At 41.4% G+C, this 22,841-nt stretch overlaps 1 protein-coding gene across 7 annotated transcripts in view; it reads left to right on the top strand.

Annotated features, from left to right (window-relative positions):
- The first annotated feature begins 3,434 nt into the window (after positions 1–3,434).
- nap1l4a (nucleosome assembly protein 1-like 4a) overlaps positions 3,435–22,841 on the top strand; it is a 52,940-nt gene continuing 33,533 nt past the window's right edge. For 2 of the 7 annotated variants that reach the window (XM_084168313.1, XM_084168312.1), the window contains exons 1-3: positions 3,959–4,000; positions 4,579–4,625; positions 11,628–11,700. In XM_084168313.1, the coding sequence (XP_084024439.1) occupies positions 3,972–4,000; positions 4,579–4,625; positions 11,628–11,700 (149 nt within the window). In that variant the 5' untranslated portion in view covers positions 3,959–3,971. The other 5 variants (XM_084168317.1, XM_084168315.1, XM_084168318.1 and 2 more) reach the window with 5 other exon arrangements.

The following is a 22,841-nucleotide window of genomic DNA, read 5'->3' on the forward strand; positions in this document are numbered from 1 at the left end:
GATCTGTTGTATTTTATAACAGAAAAGTTGTTTGATTTAGTTTAGTTCATTTATTGTTTGGTAGTTTGGTCGTTTGGTCGTTTTTTTGTTGTTTGTTTAGTTTTTTGTGAATCTTGTTTCCATCCTGCACAGTAGGAGGCAGGATACACATTAAATTGTGCGATTGCCAATATACCGAAGAAGTAGAAGACCAAGCTGGGCTGGAGATCAACCCCCTCTCTTTGCAAGTTCAGAGTGATTGAGGAGAAAGGATTAGCCAGGGGAAAATGGCTGCCCTTGGGAGGGCAAGAACAAGATGTACTGTATGTCAAGAGAAGTGCAGTGTTATCATAAGGAGACGTATACTTGGAATACGAAGGAGGAATGGAGGGAAAAAGAGAGGCAGAGGAGGTCGAAGAGAGAGCGGGAGGAAGAGAGGGAGCTTGAATCGGTTGAAAATGGCGGGGAAAAGGGAGATATTTTGTTAAAGAAGAATGGTAGAAAGTGTAAGCTGAGTGAGCTGGATTGAAGACAGGAGGAGAAATGGAAGTGAGAAAGGGCGGTGGTAGGTGTGGTGAAGTTCTCAGAGCCCGAGGCTTGCACCGGGGGTTAGGATAAAGATGAGTCTGTGACGGTAGGAGTGAATATTTTGGAAAAAGTGAACGCTTGCCTTTTGGAGGATCCATTTGTGGTTTCAGGGTGGGAGAAAACAGATTTAGGTGCTGTGGAATCGGTGAAGGTAACCAGAAGTGTTCTTGTGATAAATGTTTGTGTTTTTGCTGGTCAGAGGGAGCAGACACACCGCATTAAATGAATGGGGACAAGAGATGTGAATTGTTTTGCTCTCAAGAAAAGGACGCCATTGAAAGGAGTGATTACTGGGGTAGCGGTAAATGTGAAAGTTGACCAACTGAAGAGGGAAGATTCACAGTGTTTGTGATGCTTGTCGTTTGGTGCGACACAGACACGGTGGCGTGAGTGGTGAAACAGGAGAGTCATTGTCTGTTCTTTTGAGTTTTGATGTTGTCTTTGCCCGACAAAGTGATGTTAGGGTATATCAGTTATCCTGTACAAGCTTTTGTGCCGAATACATTACGTTGTTACAGGTGTCAAACTTATGGGCATTTGGCAGCAGTGTGTAAGAGGGAGGTTCCTAGGTGTGAGAAAAATGTGCAGAAGGGCATGAGACAAAGGAAAATGTGGCATTGGGGAAAGTAGTGGTATGTGTTAATTGTAGGGGTACCCATGGGGCTGGGGATCAGAAATGTCCGGTGCGAGAGAGGCAGATTGAGGTTTCCAGGGTTAGAGTAGTGAAGAGGTTGTCGTATGCGGAGGCAGCGAATAAAGTAGAGGAAGATGGGGCAAGGGGGAGGGATCCTGAGAGAAGTGGCGTGAGTAGTAGATCTGTACCAGTACAGAAGGATAGGCCAACAACTGATATATGCTTCAGTAAGATTTTGTTTGTGTGTGTTTATAGCAATGGTTATCAACTGTACTGCAGGGATAAAACATAAGTCTTCGAAAATTGAGGTTGTGGTGGCAGCTGCAGAGAGGTATTTGGGTGTACGAGACTTGACGTCAGAAGAGTTACAGGGTGTGTTGAGTGGTGGTGTCCCGTCCTTTCAGGCTGTTGGCCTCAGGTAGGACAATATATATTTAAATAGTGGAGTAGGGTGGTGGGTTTTTAGTGAGTGCAGGGTTAGATGATAGGGTATTTGTTGATTTATTTGTATACAAAAAAATATATATATATATACACTACCGGTCAAAAGTTTTAGAACACCTACTCATTCAAGGGTTTTTCTTTATTTTTACTATTTTCTACATTGTAGAATAATAGTGAAGACATCAAAACTATGAAATAACACATATGGAATCATGTAGTAACCAAAAAAGTGTTAAACAAATCAAAATATATTTTATATTTGAGATTCTTCAAATAGCCACCCTTTGCCTTGATGACAGCTTTGCACAATCTTGCCATTCTCTCAACCAGCTTCATGAGGTAGTCATCTGGAATGCATTTCAATTAACAGGTGTGCCTTCTTAAAAGTGTGTGGGGGGGGGAGGAGTTTGGGAAAATGGCGGAAGCAAATGTTCTGTTTGAATCGGATGACATGTCAAGTGGAGATGAGAGTGAGAAGAATTCGATTACGGTGGCGAATGCAAAAGGAAAAAAGAGAAGTAAAGTGCTAGTGGAAACTAATAAATCCAAACCTAGTTCTTAGTCTTTTTTTTGGTTGGAATAAGGGTTTTGGATCCGTTTGAAGTCTCTATTAAAATTGTGGATGTGTTGGATAAGGTGTTGTCAATTAAAATAAGTGGGCTTATTTTTTGTGTGTGTGTTTCTGTGGAACAGAAGGAGGAGCGTGCTTTGCGCCTCGAAGATGTCCGATTGGAATGTGTCGTGTGTGGATCTTCGAAGCAGGGCGCCTATCAAAGGCGTTATCTCTGGGGTGTCGCTAGAAGTAAATGCAAAGGATATACATGAAGAATTGGATCAAGTGGTTGGTGCACAACGACTGACCCGCATGGTAGATGGAGTGCGGAAGCCCTCTCCATCCATTCTATTGTTTTTTGATGAGTCTCTCCCTTCTCACAAGTATTTGGGTTATATGAGATTCCCTGTGAGAGACTTCGTGCCCAATCCAATGCAGTGTGATAAATGTAAATTATTTGGTTAAGTGTATGTAGACGAGAGGAGTATTATATGCCAGCTGAGTCTAAATGCTGCAATTGTGGTGGTGAACATGCACCCGAATTTCTGATGTGTCCTGTTAGGGTGAAGGAGATGGAGGTGGCAAGATTAAGGGCTGTCCAGAATGTTTCCTATCCGGAGGCATTGAGAAGAGTGGAAGAAAGGCTTGAAGTTGAAGAAGTAATGGTAGTAGGAGTAGAGACACAAGATGATTGGTCCTCTGTAGCTCAGCTGGTAGAGCACGGTGCTTGTAACGCCAAGGTAGTGGGTTCGATCCCCGGGACCACCCATACACAAAAATGTATGCACGCATGACTGTAAGTCGCTTTGGATAAAAGCGTCTGCTAAATGGCATATTATTATGATGTTCCTTGTCAACAGAGGAACCCTGACATTTTGCATGTTAAGAAGGTGGACTTTGTAGCGTTTATTACTTTGGTTATCAACTGCACAGAGCAAACGGAGAGGAAATTGGAGAAAGTAGGCATCATTGTGAGTGCGGCTGAGCGTTTTTTGGGACTCATTAACTTTTCTGCAGAGGCATTACAAGGAATCCTGTCGATGAATGCTCTGTCCTCACTGGCACGTGAGACTGTGTAGGGATGTGATTTCAATGTGACTGAAGGAGTGGGATGGTTGTTTTGATTTATTTTTGTATTTTGTATTATCTCGGGTCCCTCTCCCCTTCCCGCAATGGAATATATTATTTTTGTTTTGTTTCAATACCCCGTACAGTAGGTGGCGGCAATACGCCAATAGGTGTAGTCTGCCATAAAACTTTATAGAAGAAGAAGACCCTGAGGTAAGGGAGCAAAATTCGTCAGTTAGCTACGTAGCTATTCAAATAGGATTTTGTTACATTCTTTGTGTTTCAACAGGAGGTATTGAATAGTGAAACGGTAGGAACTGTCAGAGGCATGTTGCTAGTTTTAGCTAAGTTACTGTTTTTGACATTGACATTGGCTTTCTTGCTTGCTAGCTAGTTAGCAACAAATGCCTGGCTAGCTAGCGAGAAGCCCACATGTCATGTAGCTCGTTGAGTGGGGGCATTTGACTAAAGGAGAAACAAGCTTATATGAACAGGTTTTTCCGTCGTGGACGACCATTAATATCCGTTGGTTGGTAGTGTTTTCTGTGTGTGACGTTAACTGACTAACTACTTGCCATCGTGTTACCTGGTTTTTGTTGGCCATAAAATCGGTTGTTGAGGCAGCATGCGAACATGCTATCATCAGCTAGCACGCTAACGTTTACTGTCAAGTAATTGTGGCACCGCCCAGAGTTATTTGTGGGGATGCTAGAATTGTTTAGCTTCGCTAACAGGTAGGCAACTAATGCGTACAGACAGTAAATGTCAATTTCGTCGTTAGAGGATCTGGTAATACGAGTGATAAATTCCTCGGTTTACGTCAGACCGCATCGCGAACAATCTTAGCTAGTTACTGTAGGTACGCTAGCAATGTAGCATGTCAATGTATCATTCATGCCAAAGGCATAATGCGTGATTGAACTGCGCTCTTGTCTTGTTGTGTTCCGATTACTGTAGTTAGCTAGCTCATGTTGATTTCACAATACCTATTGAGGCCGTCACTTTAACTTAAGATATTTTATATCCAGCCAAACAACAGTTCTTAGCTAAGTTAGCTAGTCAACTGACAGGCTTGTTTGGTTACTGACAATATGCTTGTTTGGTTATCAACAGGCTTGCCGGTAACTTTTGGTAGTAGCTACGTTAATTTAACATAATGCTAGCTAAGTTACCTAGCCACTACTGTTGCACTGTCTATGAATTTAGTATTAATTACATATCATTGCAGTTATGTTGCACACAAGCATGCATCCTTATTAAGACCATAAGTCACTTAATTCCCAGATTGACCCCTGTATCTATTTTGCTACAGAGCAGAAGGAGCTGTTACGATGGAGGCCAACAAAGCTGAAGGCAGAGGTATGTTCTTTTGTGTGATCTAATGTGGTGAAGGAATATGGCAAGTATCTGCTTTGCCCCTGTAAGACCAATTATATTACTCATAATCAGTTTACATCAAGCATCTCAAATCACACACTTGACAAGTTGCTTCAAGTTTCTCTGTCTCTACAACCCTGGAGTTGCATTTTCAACTCTATGAAAGACAGCTATGTTTCCTAGTGAGGATTTGAGGAGGATACAAAATCTGATTCAAATATAAAATGATTAAATGATGATATAAGAATTAAACTTATTTCATAACTTATTTCCCATGGGGGGCCACTTATGAAAAATGTATGCACTCACTTATTGTAAGTCGCTCTGGATAAGAGCGTCTGCTAAATGACTAAAATGTCAATTGGATCACTACAAAAATGTCATAAGAATGCAGCCAGCCACCCAGCTGTTAGTTGAACCTCTCAGCTAGACTCTAGATAGCAGGTAATGGAACAATCACGTCTCAGTTTGCCATCTAATGTTCCATCTCACAGCCTCTGATCTAGGCGGTCATAGGGTCATTGATTTTCCTGCACTGTACCTAACCAATTATCTGTCACCTCTTGAAGACAAATACATTTTAAAAGCACCATGCAATTTTATATCCACACAACATGCCTCTTACTTGGATGCTGTGAAAATACTTGTATTTTCTTCCATTTGATTATAGCTTTTTAGATCCCCTGGGATATGAACATAAACACAATAAGTGTTACTAAGTGACATTGCTTTGTACACTCAACCCTTTTTCAGGAACATAATAATAATAATATGCCATTTAGCAGACGCTTTTATCCAAAGCGACTTACAGTCATGTGTGCATACATTTTTATGTATAAGACTCCTTCTCAGGAATTTGGTGCCCTGTGTTTATTTGTATGTGTGTGTGCTTTGCATATCAGTTCACAACGCAAACTGAGCTATTGGTTGAACCCAAGTGCATCCTAGCCCCACCATTAGACCACTCCTTCAAAGCCTCAGCTCATTATTTCACAACAGACTATTTTGCATGTGGCATCTCACTGCCTTATACAGAAGTCATGGGCCATGTAATATTTAGTCACCAGCAGGGTTGTGATAGGACTGAAAGAGGTATGAACAACCGTCTTTGCTATAATATAGAGCGCATTTGTTATTATGAATGGGAAGCAAAAGCCTGTTGGATCAGCACAAACTCTTAACAGTGTCATCATGACTCATGAAACGGGTGTCATTATTTTTCCTGCCAGTCATTCGTCCTATTATAGGCACCAAACAGAAGAAAACTGACTGAAACAGGGAGAGACTGCCTAGACCTGTCTGATTTGAAACACTTGTTTTCTTTTTCCATTGCAAAATGTTTTTAAATGTTTTCCATTGTGGGACATGATGACCACGACCCTGGTCACAGAGCTGCTGACATGTTGGTATCTTGATAGCTAACTAGGGATGTGACGAATGGTTATTTTTTAAAGGTCCAATGCAGCCGTTTTGATCTCAATATCAAATCATTTCTGGGTAACAATTAAGTACCGTACTGTGATTGTTTTCAGTTAAAATGGCCAAAAAGAAACAAATAGTGTCTTAGGAAATAGCAATTTCTCAAGTAAGAATTTTGCTACTACTGTCTGGGAGTGGTCTGAGTGGGGAGGTGAAAACTGAGAACTAGCCGTTATTGGCATAGAGGTTTGGAACACTTTCTTATTGGTCTATTAACCATCCCACCTAAACAGGCTGAAATTTCAGGCGCTCTTTTCAAACACCTCATTATCAGGGCATTATCATTTTCACAGTATTATTCCAACCTCATAGTGTGAAAACGTACACTATATATATATATATACAAAAGTATGTGGACACCCCTTCAAATTAGTGGATTCGGCTATTTCAGCCACACCCGTTGCTGACAGGTGTATAAAATTGAGCACACAGCCATGCAATCTCCATAGACAAACATTGGCAATAGAATGGCCTTACTGAAGAGCTCAGCGACTTTCAACGTGGCACCGTCATAGGATGCCACCTTTCCAACAAGTCACTTCGTCAAATTTCTGCCCTGCTAAAGCTGCCCCAGTCAACTGTAAGTGCTGTTATTGTGAAGTGAAAACATCTAGGAGCACCATCTGGCAGTCCGACTGACGAATCTGGGTTTGGCGGATGCCAGGAGAACGCTACCTGCCCCAATGCATAGTGCCAACTGTAAAGTTTGGTAGAGGAGGAATAATGGTCTGGGGCTGTTTTTCATGGTTCGGGCTAGGCCCTTTAGTTCCAGTGAAGGGAAATCTTAACACTACAGCATACAATGACATTCTAGATGATTCTGTGCTTCCAACTTTGTGGCAACAGTTTGGGGAAGGCCCTTTCCTGTTTCAGCATGATAATGCCCCTGTGCACAACGCAAGGTCCATAGAGAAATGGTTTGTCGAGATCGGTGTGGAAGAACTTGACTGGCCTGCACAGAGCCCTGGCCTCAACCCCATCAAACACCTTTGGGATTAATTGGAACGCCGACTGCGAGCCAGGCCTAATCACCCAACATCCGTGCTCAACCTCACTAATGCTCTTGTGGCTGAATGGAAGCAAGTCCCAGCGACAATGTTCCAACATCTAGTGGAAAGCCTTTCCAGAAGAGTGGAGGCTGTTAATGCAGAAAAGGGGGGGACCAACTCCATATGAATTCCCATGATTTTGGAATGAATTGTTCGAGCAGGTGTCCACATACTTTTGGTCATGTGGTGTATATAAAACACAGGAAAATCACGTTTTTGACAGAACTTTAATACCTTAGCGTAAGACGTTGGGGAAGGGGGAGCTAAGCTGAAATGGAATTGTTTGAAGATGGTCATGCTATGGATCATTTAGCTATTTGATTTTGAAGTTTAGTACCCCTTTAGGTATCCCAAAAAAATTATTAGATAAAATATAGATTTTGGCCTTTACTACTAAAGCCCATTGAAACGCATTGAATAACACCTTCATAAATGGCCAAAAGGAAAGTAAAATAAATAAATAATAAGAAAAAGGTTTTGAAGTCTGTCCTAAATCTAGGATATATAAAAAAATCAGGAAGTGTATATATACATATATTTTTTACACATTTAACTCATTTTTTGGGGTTACCTTCATACTTCCATTCTTTTTTTCTTTTATTTTTTACTGGTACCGGTTACATTTAGACCAGTCCCATGACACTTGTGGGGGTTGTAGCGCAAAATGGAGAACACCATTGTGTGGGGTCCCATTAATATGTAGCCCAAATGGTTTGGACGCTACCAAACAAGTTGGCATATCAACGGTACCGACTTCAGACAAGTCTCCTGAGACGTGGGGGTCGTAGAACAAAATGGAGAACACCATAGTGTTCGTGAGTCATCTTTCAATAGAGGGGCCATAACAGTTTGTAGGTCACATGGTCTGACACAATTGGCTCTAGCTCTGCCACCTTTAACTGCAGATGCGGAAGTGCAACACTGGCAGATGCAGTGGATTGAGACGCATCCAATGCAAAAACAGATATCTCTAATTTAAACTGACAGATTTTGATGGGGATTATTTAAATATAACTTAGATTCCCAGTGCGTCAATCGACTCTAGGGGGTTAAACGGCAATAGGTTTTCCATTAACCTCTACGGGATCGGTGCCCCGTATACGAGAAGATTGCGCTAACGTGCGCTAATGTGATTAGCATGACTGTTGTAAGTTAAAGCAAACTTTCCAGGACATAGACATGTCTTATATGGGCAGAAAGCTTAAATTCTTGTTAATTTAACTGCACTGTCCAATTTATAGTAGCTACTACAGTGAAAAAATACCATGCTATTCTTTGAGGAGAGTGCACAACAACAACAACAAATTATCACGGCAACTCGTTTGATACATTCACCTCTGAAGGTAAATAATGTACTTACATTCAGTAATATTGCTCTGATTCGTCATCCTAAGGGTCCCAGAGATAAAATGAAGCATAATTTTTTTGTTAAAATCCATTTTTATATTAAAATGTAGGAACTGGGTTCTACAGTTTGAACCCCTGATGTCTCTGGCTCCACACCCACCCGGCCATCTAGATGTGTGAAAGTTAGTGTATAAGCTAATGATCCATCATGTATGACATTCCTGGGAGTGTGTAAACTTACATTTTGTATTACCATATAATTTTTGTATGTTCTCTATAGTTATGTACTTGAAAATGTATCAATTGACCAATTCGGCACATTTGGGCAGACTTGATACAAAATAGTCCAGTATTGAAATGCTTCACAGGATCAATCTGAAACTTTTCACACACACTGCTTCCATCTAGTGGCCAATATCTAAATTGCGCCTAAACTGCAATATAATATTTTGGCCCTTCTCTTGAATTTCAAAGATGATGGAAAAAAAAAAAAGTTAAAGAAAACGCATCTTTTTTTGTTTGTATTATCTGTTACCAGATCTAATGTTTTATATTCTCCTACATTAATTTCACATTTCCACCAACTTCAAAGTGTTTCCTTTCAAATGGTATCAAGAATATGCATATCCTTGCTTCAGGTCCTGAGCTACAGGCAGTTAGATTTGGGTATGTCATTTTAGGGAAAATAGAAAAAAGTGGTCCAATCCTTAAGAGGTTAAAACGATAACATGCTGCCTAAACCGCCCGCATTGCGTGAGCAAGCGCTGCAAAATAAATAGACACAGTTACGTGTTATTCAATAGTTTCATCCAAACTGCTCGTGCACGTCAACGGGCGTCTGCGTAGCCAGGCGCTAAAATAGAGCTTGGTTCTATTTTAGACACTTGACACGCAGCAAGTTCTGCCTCCCCCATCTACTCATTTGTTGTTACGAGCATACTAACCCACGTGAGTGATTGAAAGATGAATGAGGTCCACAGTCCAGTTGATGGCGGTAATGCACATTAAAGTTGGTTGCCAACCGCCATATACAATCCACAGAGGAAGAAAGATGAACGAGGCGAGAAAACAAACAAAAAATGTACTAGGTTTCCCCTTTTATCTGTGGATCAATTGTCAGAGTAGAGAACACACGATTTTGTATGAGTCGAAATTCTACAAAGATCCAGCAAAAAAAAAACTGACCGTATGAATTTAAAATAACAACCCAAAGTTTATCTCCCAGGACAAATTAGATAGCAACAGTAAGCTAGCTAAATGTCCATGAATCCTTTGTGTGTTTCAACCTGTCCCCAAATTAATATAGTTGGGGTCACAGTTGGTTTTGGTATTTTAACCTGCGTGTCATGAATGCATCTGGTGGGGATAGACAAAATCAACATATGCACGTGCGGCGGCGGTTTGGTCGAGGAGTAAGAAAAAATCTTTAAAAACATGTTAATTCAGAATGCAGCTGCCAGCAACGGTTTGGGTCTCACGCTGCGTCTCTTTCAGATGGTGAAGCATTGCACCTGTACTACCATTACTGTACTTCAATTCCACCTTGCAAAAATGTATTGCCTACAGAACTTCACTGCTGTCGCTTGCCTTTCTCTGACATTATTCCAACTGTTAACCAAAATGACGTAGTGGTGGAGAGTCGACTCCAAAATAACTGATTCCTTGACTCCTTGCACATCGACTCCCAGTGTCGACTCTCATTTCTGAGTGTCGGATTCCTAGTGCGGCACCTAATCAGTCTCCTCTGTTCTAAAAATACTGAATCTTAAGAGTAGGGAATCGACTCCTAAGATTCAGTATTTCTGGAACAGAGGAGACTGATTAGTTGCCGTGCTTCCGAGAACACAAAGACTAGCGAGGGAAACCTGCGGAAGAGTGTCTTCTTGGGTGTAACTGAGCCAAATGTATGCAAATTCAACACTTCCTGTCTTCTCTAATAAAACTGTTGGCTGCCCCCATCTAGTAAACACCTGGCTACTTGACTCTGTGTTTAGGCGTTTCTATAAACACTAGCTGTTTGCAGTAATACCATGCTACCTTCACTGTTACCTGGTGAAATTGAAACTACAGCATCTGTGTCCATGCGCTCTCCATGGCGTGTCTCTCTGTGCTCACTTGGCCTGTGCGTTCTTCCCGAGTCTTTGTGCACACTGGGTACTCTGGGCACTGATGGGCTGATTGAGTGCAGGATTGTTCGGTGGTGTCTTCGGCGCATTCTTCACATTATATTGCATTCCTCATAAACAGTTTAAGTGTTTTCCTGACACTTATTTAGTCCATATAACCCATTGCGCTGTTCACTTCTTTGTTCAAGTCCATGGGAGTTTCATTTTCAATGTCCCAATCATACTCATTCAATGTTTGTTCCTTTGCAGTTAATCGTTCCATATATTCCTCCAAGACATTAACATCAGGGTTTTCTTCTCCCAGTACCTGATCAATTCTGTTCAACAGCTTTGGAGTTGCCGTCCTTGTTGTTCCCCGAATCTGTTTAAATCGTGCAAGTTGCTCGGCCATGGTTTCTAATGGTTAACTCCACGTTTCCAATATTAATCCTCAGAATCTCTTTTCCTTGTCGTTTTTCCATTGAGGAATCCCACCCTCCCGGGTTTCAGAACTAATTTGTGGCGTATAATGAGGAGTCCCAACGCAGTACTTGCAGTTGAAAATAAATCAGGTTTTATTCCCTATTGTTTAACAAATCTCAACTTTGGGAAAAGGGTAAGTGGAACAATAATACAAATCAAGTCATTATTTCGCCCTTGCAGGTCTTCTCCTGCCATGGCAAACACAATTTCTGTAGAATCTGCTCATTAAGAGCTCTGGTGGGGGGTTGGGCGCAGCCCATTTGCAGAGAGAGATTTATTCTGAATAGGCGCATTCTCGGACTCACAGGTTATCATGCCATTTCTTCATATAGTTACAACACCCCTGACCTTGCCTCCTTCTCAACACATTGGAGGAGGAGAAGGGACGTGAGGAATCATGAAAATACAATTTAGATTCATTCTAAATGTGCAGATTGGAACATAGCCAACATGATTCACACAGTGAATCGATGAGTAGTAGTGCTCAGGTGTGAGTCAGTTTGTGTGCTCTGGTTTGACAGGTAAGGGAGACCATGGCATGCAGATCCCAGGAGGGCCGTTGGACAGACCGGACAGCCTCCACAACATGGAAAGGTGAGCACTGGTCACAGATTTCTTTTCTGTGCGATTCCAGCACTATGGATGTTACATTTGCACGCAAAATAACAACTTTAATGTCTCGCGTAATGGACAAACAAAATATGAACTAAACTTTTGATGTGTGCGTCTATAGTAGGGGTGTGCCTAAGGCTGTGGCGGTCATGAAATTTAGTCAGCCGTTAATTGTCATGCAAATGACTGCAGGTCTCACGGTAATTGACCGTTAATTAACATAAACATGTTTAGCATCTACGGGCTTCTACGAATACAAGCTGCTGATGCGCGCCTTTGGAACATCTACATTTAAAAAAGTAGAATAACTCCATTTAATATAGCCTTCACCTTCACAATAAAATCCATTATTTATTTAGTTGTGATAGGCCTATAAACCTGGGAATGTCTTAGAAATCAAAACATAAGGGCAGCATGGTGCAAAAGGCATGCGTTCTGATCCTTTCAACTTGCCGTGGAGAGGGAGGCAATTGCATTGGTGTCTGCTTGTCTGGAAAGCAAGTTAGGGGATATCTAATCGATGGAAGATGGAATTAAAATGACAGATTAAAAGAAAGAATGAGAAAGAAAGGCTACAACGACCAAAGGAGTCTGAAAGTATGTGGACACCTACTCGTTGAACATCCCATTCCAAAATCATGAGCATTAATATGGAGTTGGTCCCCCCTTTGCTGCTATAACAGCCTCCACTCTTCTGGGAAGGTTTTCCACTAGGTGTTGGAACATTGCTGCTGGGACTTGCTTCCATTCAGCCACGAGCATTAGTGAGGTCGGGCACTGATGTTGGGCGATTAGGCCTGGCTCGCAGTCGGCGTTCCAATTCATCCCAAAGGTGTTCAATGGGGTTGAGGTCAGGGCTCTGTGTAGGCCAGTCAAGTTCTTCGACACCAATCTCTACAAACCATTTCTGAATGGACCTCGCTTTGTGCATGGGGGCATTGTCGTGCTGAAACAGGAAAGGGCCTTCCCCACACTGTTGCCACAAAGTTGGAAGCACAGAATAATCTAGAACAGTGGTGTCAAACTCATTTTAGCTCATGGGCCACATGGAGGAAAATCTATTCCCAAGTGGGCCGGACCGGAAAAATCATGGTATATATAACTTAAAAACAACAACTTCAGATTGTTTTCTTTGTTTTAATACGATCAACATACAACATAAAGCTGGAGCCTGAGGACAGTGTGTCCAAAATAGTACAAGCACAACATCACTATTAATCATAAAACACGTCAAGTTTATTTGAAAATTCTAAAGAAAAAGAACACACAAACACACAATGCCTCAGTGATTAACAGAACTGTTTCACAGATCACAGAACTATATCAGGGTGTCATTTCTCAGGCAGAAATGTAGATACAAATAATGAAATCCTGTTCCCCAAACAAGTGCAAGAACCACAGAGTCAAGAATAGGTTAAATATACAAATAAAATCAATTAAAAACAATAGCACATCAACATAAAAACATATAAACATAAAGCTGGAGCCTGAGGACAGTGTCCAAAAGCACAATATCACTATTAATCATAAAACACCTCAAGTTATTTGAAAGTTCTGAGGACAAAGAACACACAATGCCTCAGTGATTCACAGAAGTATATCACAGATCACAGAACTATATCAGGGTGTCATTTCTCAGGCAGAAATGTAGATAAAAATAATGAAATCCTGTTCCCCAAACAAGTGCAAGAACCACAGAGTCAAGAATAGGTTAAATATACAAATAAAATAAAATCAATTAAAAACAATAGCACATCAACATAAAAACATATAAACATAAAGCTGAAAGCGTTGCTCAAACTCCCGTAACAGTCCCGTTATTTTATCTTTGAACCGCTTCATGTCTGCCACATGTTGGGTCGTGCACACATTTTTCAGACAGGGGAAGTGAGCTGCATCACCACCGGCAAGTTGCGTCTCCCACAATGACAGCTTCAACTTGAAAGAACGTATGCTGTCATAATACTGCGTGACAACTTTGTTGCGCCCTTGCAGCTGTTTGTTCAAGTTATTCAGGTGCTCTGTAACATCCACCATAAATGCAAGGTCCTGCATCCATTCTGCGGAATGAAATTCTAACACTGGTTTGCCCTTTTCTTCCATGAACTGTTCAATTTCTTCTCGTAAATCAAAGAAACGCCTCAGCACAGCACCTCGGCTTAACCATCTTACCTCAGTGTGGTATGGCAGGCCATAGATGTGGTCTTTCTCTCTGAGAAGGCTGTCAAACTGACGGTGATTCAGGCTTCTGGATCGGATGAAATTAACAGTTTGGATGACCACCTTCATGACGTTATCCATCTTTAATGACTTGCAACACAAAGCCTCCTGGTGCAAAATACAGTGAAAAGTCAAAAAATCACGTCCTCCATTTGCAGATTGCACTTTCTCTCTGAACTTTGTCACAACGCCTGCTTTTTTCCCGATCATTGAGGGCGCACCATCTGTAGCCAGGCTGACAGCGCGGGACCAGTCCACTCCGACCCTGTCCAGCGCGCCGACGAGTGCGGTAAAAATATCAGCTGCTGTCGTTGTATCTGTCATCGGCACCAACTCCACGAACTCGTCGGTGACGGTCAATGTGTCATCAACTCCGCGGATGAAAATGGCCAGTTGTGCAACATCTGTAATGTCCGTGCTTTCATCAATTGCAACCGAAAACGCAATAAATGACTTTACTTTTTGCTTCAACTGGCTGTCCAAATCCACTGAAAGATCGGAAATTCTGTCTGCAACTGTGTTTCTTGTCAGGCTGATATTTGCAAAAGCCTGCCGCTTTTCAGGGCACACAATCTCCGCTGCCTTCATCATGCATGTTTTTACAAATTCACCCTCACTAAATGGTTTTGAAGCCACTGCGATTTCATTAGCAATGAGGTAGCTAGCTTTCACTGCAGCGTCACTGATGTCTCGGCTGTGAGTAAACACAGACTGCTGTTTCTTCAGACCCGTCAACAGTTCATTCACCTTCTCTCATCTCCGCTGTCCTTGAAAGTTGTCATATTTGTCGGCATGAAGACTCGCATAGTGGCGACGAAGGTTATATTCTTTCAGCACTGCAACATGCTCTGAACACACCAAACATACAGCTTTCCCATTCAATTCCGTGAATAAATAGGATGACCATTTTTCTTGGAACACTCTGCGTCCACTTTTCTCTTTTTTGACAGAGACATATTGGGGCAATGAGGGTGCCAAAGCACATAATGTTAAAAGTAGAAGCCGTAATAAATATCGCGGGCAAAACAAAGTAGCTCATTGGCTGCACGTACTTGACCTACTTGCTCTGCCCCGGTATAAACAGTTTGCTTGCTTAACACAATTGCTATTGCGCCATCCAGTGGACGCAATTGGAACAGCAGTTTATTTTATTGAAAAATTGCAGCGCATTTTTATACTTTACAAAATTAATTTTTTATTTTATTTTTATTTTAAAATATATTTTTTAATTTTTTTAATCATCTCGCGGGCCGGATTAAACCGGTTTGCGGGCCTGATCCGGCCCGCGGGCCGGACGTTTGACATCCCTGATCTAGAATGTCATTGTATGCTGTAGCGTTAAGATTTCCCTTCACTGAAACTAAGGGGCCTGAACCATGAAAAACAACCCCAGACCATTATTCCTCCTCCACCAAACTTTACAGTTGGCACTATGCATTGGGGCAGGTAGTGTTCTCCTGGCCTCCGCCAAACCTAGATTCGTCCGTCGGACTGCCAGATGGTGAAGTGTGATTCCTCACTCCAGAGAACGCATTTCCACTGCTCCAAAGTCCAATGGCGGCGAGCTTTACACCATTCCAGCTGACGCTTTGAATTGCGCATGGTGATCTTAGGCTTGTGTGCTTCCACAGGCAGTTTGGAACTCGGTAGTGAGTGTTACAACCAAGGACAGACGATTTTTAAGCGCTTCAGCGGTCCCGTTCTGTGAGCTTGTGTGGCTTACCACTTCACGGCTGAGCCATTGTTGCTACTAGACACTTCCACTTCACAATAACAGCATTTAGTTTACCGGGACAGCTCTGCCATGGCAGACATTTGACGAACTGACTTGTTGGAAAGGTGTAATCCTATGACGGTGCCATGTTGAAAGTCACTGAGGGCTTCAGTAAGGCCATTCTACTGCCAATGTTTGTCTATAAAGATTGCATGGTGGTGTGCTCGATTTTATACACCTGTCAGCAACACCTGTGTGGCTGAAATAGCCGACCACTCATTTGAAGGGGTGTCCACATAATTTTTTTTGTATATATAGTGTGTGGTCATTATTTGAACTGGCTAGCCAGCTAACTTAACGTTAGCTAGCTAGCTAACAAGCTAGAAATTAACCAAAACATTGTTTAGAAAGTTGATTTTAGTTGCATGGTTTGCTAGATTGACATGTACTAAATTCTTTTTTAAACAGATGGGTTTATTGGTGTTAAAATACACCAGTTATGCTATTTTGGACCACCAGGCTGCTGATGTTATGCAGCCTGTCGTTTTTGTGTGTTAAACTTTTTCATAACGACAACGAAAATGTTGATGTCGGACGAGAATTGAATGTTCATGATGTCACTGCGACAACTGTCTACAGACATGTCGATAGACGTAGTATAAACCAGCCTTTAGTCTTTAAATCTTTGGCTGTTTAGTACACGACCATACTCACTCTGTTTAGCACATGGCCTCACATGTGAATCCTTGAAGAGAAGGATGGGGCTAAGGCTTAAGAGGGTGTGAATGATGCTGAATGGGTGTAGACAAAGCTCTCCAGTAGGTGTACCAAAACATTCAAGGGCCATTTACTCAAAAGTGGGTTTAGAGGTTTATCAACTTTCAAAACAGAATTACTTTCCCACTGTAGTGTATGATATACCATTTTCTAGCTCTGAGTCTCTACTTTTAAAAACACCATTTCAAATTTTGCTAACTAAGACTGAATCGAGGTGGTCGATCACAATCCATTGACAACTTTGGCTTTAGCTTGCCTATATAGAGCTGGTACTCCCTTTTTTCTGAAATGGGTGCGAGAGGGCGAAGTTCGTAACCTGCTCGAGCACTTTCACGAGGTGCTGAAACTCCCTATTCTTCTCAACCACTGAGAATGGGTGCATATCTGCGTTTATAAGCACCTATCGCTCTTGTAATTTCTTTGGTCCGGTCAGAATCCGCTGCAAAGTTGTTTTTTTGCGCTTCCGTTTTGATCCGGTGGTAGGAATACTGCGGTGACGTCGGTGTGGTGTAGATGTGTCAACATGTTTGAGGTGTTGGCATCTGCATAGGCTATTCTCGTTGAGCAGTGGAGACATACTCTTTCTGTCCATCGCCGTTGTAATCTACTGGGAAACTAAAATGTTCCCAAACTGGAGATATAAACGATGATGGAGAATCCTCCTGGTTTATCGACCCCACCACTCGCCATTGTACAGAACTAGTTCCTGGCTGCGCCTCACATTTACTTTAAGAAGGCACATGGAGAAAGAGATTGTGAACCCAAACGTGGAAATTTTATTCTAGTGGGTTGAGTGGCGAAAAATAGATTTGGGTAGCGTGTAGCCTAGCCTTGGGCATATTTAGGCTATGCAATCTTGTCTTCAGGAGATGTTATATTTAATGTATTTATTTCACAAAGCTGATCTATGCAAGTCAGTGGAACAATTCACATTCCTGATGATGGGCTATCATGTAGGATAAGAAGTGTGCTTGTCAGCAAAGACAGTGCAGTTATTCCTCATACTTGTAAAAAATAATCCTCAAATTCCAGTGTAACGAATTATTTGTTATCTAATATTCATACTTTTGAAACAAATTACATGATGCTATGCTTTTTTGTAGGTGTTCATGTAGGCTGTCATGGACAGATTGTATGTCATAAAAACAAGAATAGGCTATATTGAAATGCCTCTTACCTCAATAATCCTGTTTTGTCATCTTAGTGTGCACAAGCTTATATTATTATTATACAAGCTGCTAGGCAGAGATGTTAAGGCGACTCAATAGCTCATAAACGCGAAATATCTTGCCTTCAGAAAGTATTCACACCTCTTTTTCAGATTTTGTTACAAAATTAGATTTAAATTTGATTTAATTGCCATTTTTTGTCAACGATCTACACAAAATACTCTTAATGTCAAAGTGAAAGAAAAATTATAATATTTGTAAAAAATAAATAAAAGATATCATGAAAAACATAAGTATTCGACTCGACATGTTAGAATCACCTTTGGCAGCGATTACAGCGGAGTATATCTGGGTAAGTCTAAGAGCTTTCCATATATTTGGATTCTAAGCTTGGGCGGTATCCAGATTGTCATACCTTCATACTGACCTTGCGCCATATCGGGATATTTGATAATACCGGTACTGAACACAAAGGGCGAGGTTTTCAAACTCCACTGATACTCTGTAATCCGAAAGTTAGCAATGCTAAGAAGTGCATGTAAAAAGAATGCGAACTAAATGCTAATGAGCGCATTGAACATTTTGTACAGTTTCTGACCTTAATGAGACAAGTAACTCAAAAATGCTACTCACAGTTTGCTGCAGGCACAAAAATAATTTAGCCAGCAAGGCTCTTGATCCAGGAGGGATTCTCTGCTTTTCCCAAGTGACTGCTTGATTTTGGAAGAAGCTAACCACTTAGCTAGATAGCTAACTAGCTACTAAATTAGCATACCAAATGCACAACTGCAGAGCATTTAGCACATTTTAGACAGTTAACTTAATAGTTATAAGACATCTAGCTGGCAAACATTTAGTTGTGAATTTCATACTGTAATTAGATCACCTGTCGCATGCTGCACAACAGTACAAACAAGGCTTCCTTCTTTTCACTCTGTTGATTAGGTTAGTATTGTGGAGTAACTACAGTGTTGTTGATCCATCCTCAGTTTTCTCTTATCACAGCCATTCAACTCTTAACTGTTTTTAAGTCACCATTGGCCTCATGGTGAAATCCCTGAGCGGTGTCCTTCCTCTCCGGCAACTGAGTTAGGAAGGGCGCCTGTATCTTTGTAGTGACTGGTTGTATTGATACACCACCCAAAGTGTAATTAATAACTTCACCAATGCTCAAAGGGATATTCAATGTCTGCTTTTTTTATTTGTACCCATCAACCAATACGTACCCTTTGCGAGGCATTGGTAAACCTCCCTGGTCTTTGTAATTTAATCTGTTTGAAAATCACTGATCCACTGCGGGACCTTACATATGATTGTATATGTGGGGTACTGAGATTAAGTAGTCATTCAAAAATAATGTTAAACACTATTATTGCACACAGAGTCCATGTGACTTTTTAAGCAACTTTTTACTACTTAACTTATTTAGGCTTGCCATAAGAGGTTGAATACATTTCAGCTTTTCATTTTTAATTAATTTGTAAACATTTTGAAAAACATAATTCCACTTTGACATTATGGGGTAGTCTGTGTAGGCCAGTGACAAATATCAATTTAATCCATTTTAATTCCGGCTGTAACAAAATGTGGAAAAGGTCAAGGGATGTGAATACTTTCTGAAGGCACTGTATGTACTGTAAGAAGATGACAAGTTGGGCTTCCCGAGTGGCCCAGCGGACTAAGGCACTGCATCACAGTGCTTGAGGGGTTACTACAGACCCGGGTTCGATCTCAGGCTATGTCACAGCCGGCCGTGACGGGGAGACCCATGAGGCGGCGCACAATATGTCCAGCATCGTCCGGGTTAGTGGAGGGTTTGGCCGGCCGGGATTTCCTTGTCCCATCGCTCTCTAGCGACTTCTTGTGGGGGGCCAGGCGCCTGAAAGCTGACTTTGGTCGCCAGCTAGACGGTGTTTCCTCCGACACATTGCTGCGCCTGGCTTCCAGGTTACGCGAGCAGTGTGTCAAGAAGCAGTGCGGCTTGGCAAGGTCTTGTTTTGGAGGATGCATGGCTCTCGACCTTCGCCTGTCCCGAGTCCGTAGGGGAGTTGCAGCGATGGGACAAAACTGTAACTACCAATTTGGATATCACGAAAAGGGGGTAAAAGTACAACAACAAAAAAGTTTCTGAAACTTGTCAGCTAGCCTCAACCACATTTAGATTGTTTTTGGAGAAATTAATTATAGTATGAACATTTTCAAACACTGCAGGATTTTCTTCAAGCCCTATTTTAAAGGGATAGTTCACCCACATTACACATGTACATGTTTGTTTCCTTACCTTGAAAGCTGTCTAAGCAGACACGGAGAGACTGCAATCCATGCTTTGGTTAGCTACTGCCACAAACCGTGAAAAATAGGGGTAGGGTTGTAGAGAATCGAAGGACCATGAATGTAATAAGAAACCTTAAGTGCTGGCTTAAGGCCGGTAGCAACCACTACAGAATGTCCGGTCAGAACAAGGATGAGGCAGATGTCCAGGTTAAAGGGAGTTTAATGGAAGATGTCCACATTCACACATCACACACACATTTGACCACGCATGGTTCAGATAACTGAGAATAATGTCCAGTGAGAACTGACATGAACTATGTGGTCCTGAAAGCAAAGAGGAGAAAGAAAACTTAGACTATAGCACTGCTATAAATGAATGACATGGCTGTATAAGCCTTACAGTAATGTTGAAATGTATACATCATATAGTTACAATGAGCATGAGTGACATATAGAATAGAAAATAGCCTAGCACTGTAAATGAGCAATGCTAATAAATGGCTAATCACTAACAGTCATGCTAAGATGCTCATGCATTCCAATGCAAAATGCTAACGGTAGTGCTAATGCTAGCGGGAGCGCGAGCTACCTAACAAGCTCAACACACGGTAATTGTACACAATAAACCACAAAACTTAGCTCTACATAATGACACAGATCTCAGGGCACTTACAATTAGATGCACAAACAATTAAAGATCAGACATACAGGGATTCAGTCCACAGGAGGAAAAGTTAAGCAGGAGGTTAAACTGTGGAAGTGATCATCAGGATGGGGAAAGCACGTTTCTGACCACACAGTGTGCTGGGGTCATAGACTAACTGAAACTGAAGCCCCGGGAATCAAGGCCACTGATAGGCTGAAGGAGATGTGGTGATAAGTATTTGGTGTGACCGTGACCAATAAGACACTAACAAAAATGGGGGTCCTAATTTACTGGACCCATAAGCATTGGGTGCGTAACCTGATTAGGGCGTCCACCCACAGTGCTCAGAATGACAGAAATCACATTTTGAATATGGTAATTCATATTAACAGAACATACAAGTCGAGATCGCAATGATGTGCGGTCCAATAATTCTGATGTGCACTTCGAACATTTTAGAATAACTGTTCACATTTACTTTTCCTCAGCCAACAAGATGAATAGTAGACACGTTTAGGCTACCTATTCTATTTGTCAGCTTGTCGAGAAAGAAATGGCCTATTCCAAACAGACTCCGGGACAGTTGTGGGACGATAGATCCCAAATTCATACAACCAGTAGTAGGCCTAGGCTACATAAACTTAATAAAAAACCATTAAAAAGCAATGAGTCTGATACAACAGATGAGAACGTTTAGCTTAATGTTGACAAACCATTATTTCTGTACATTATAAGCGCAGCAATGCACACAAGGCAGTAGGCTACTTGCGAATGTTCGCTCCATAATGCAATTACTGGGAAAACACCATTGTCAAAATGGCACTGCACATGTGAGTGGTTTCATGTGACAGAGATGAAAATATCCATTAGAAATTTAGAAGAGAGGAGATCTAATAGGCTACTTTGAAACAATGTAAGACAAGCCTCGTATTAAAACGTTCAGGTTTCAAACAATGAAGTATATGTTTTTAAAATGCATACGGCCTCCAGCTCATTGTAAAGTGGTGTGTGACGCACTGATGAAGCCTGCCTTCTGTTGCCGTTTGACGCCGTGTTCAAAACAACTGAACTGGCAACTCGGAAATCTCCAACTTCCGACTTGTGCGTTCAAGACTGGGAACTGGGGGCAAAAATGAGCTCCGACTGGGGATTTTCTTTCTCAAAGGTCATCCAACTCGGAATCTCGGGCCTCTTTCTAAAGCTCCGACTTTTTGACCTGAAGATCACTGATGTCATGATTTTACCTGTATTTTCCCAATTGTCTTGAAAGCGCCACAACCTGATGCAGCAGCTCTTGCGCTGTCTGACAGATTTTCCACTTGAAGGCTCTATCGGTATGCTATCGGTGTGTGATAAGATGCATAACGAATATACTGTACACGCGCCAATTTAATTCCACTAAATTATGCAAAATACCCCATATACCAATAAGCATGATCAGTCAAATGTATTTCCATCGACTGGTATTTCCATCAATGAATAGGCCAAAAAACATTATTATTCGCAATGGGATTATTTTCTTCTTCCGGACAATTGGCCAGCGCCAATTTTATTTATTTCAATGTTTCTATATCTTTATCGGACAAAAGCCGGCTATTACCAGCTAATGGAAACCCTGGTTGACATGCATAACCTTTTCTAACCAATTCTAATATTTTGAATAATGTGATGGGCCTATGCCGCTGAAAGCAGATATGAAATAGTTTTATTTATGGATTGATCATTGCCTCAGAAATAAAGTATTTCAACATCTCCAAAGCAATTAATTGCCTGTATGGCGCAGAAACCGCTGACTCGCTGCCTTTAAAAAAAAAAAAAGTATAATCAAGACACCTGCTGGCAACGCTTAACTGGTTAGGACAGCTCATGGGGTCTCCTTAATATCTGTTGACTAGGTAGGACTCGTATGACTGATCTGTAGCCGTGCTCTACCAATCTGTAGCTCAATTGGTAGAGCACGGCGCTTGTAACGCCAGGGTAGTGGGTTCCATCCCCGGGACCACCCATACGTAAAAATGTATGCACACATGACTAAGTCGCTTTGGATAAAAGCGTCTGCTAAATGGCTTATTATTATTATTATTATTATTATTATTATTATTATTATTACTAAAGAGGCTTCATGCATAGCTTTTGATTTTTACCCCTAAGAATAATAGGAAAATGTCTATTCTCAGTACTTACAACCAATTTTCTTCTCTGAGAGACTTTGTTGATACGGCCCCTGGCTTCATACTCTGTAACGGCCTAAATTCATGCAATTTTCTATTTTAACTGGTCAAATAAAGCCTGCAATCCAACATTTAGACCTTTAAAGATAATT

Source organism: Coregonus lavaretus, assembly GCF_964263955.1.
Source record: "Coregonus lavaretus genome assembly, chromosome: 9".
NCBI classification, from domain to species: Eukaryota; Metazoa; Chordata; class Actinopteri; order Salmoniformes; family Salmonidae; genus Coregonus; species Coregonus lavaretus.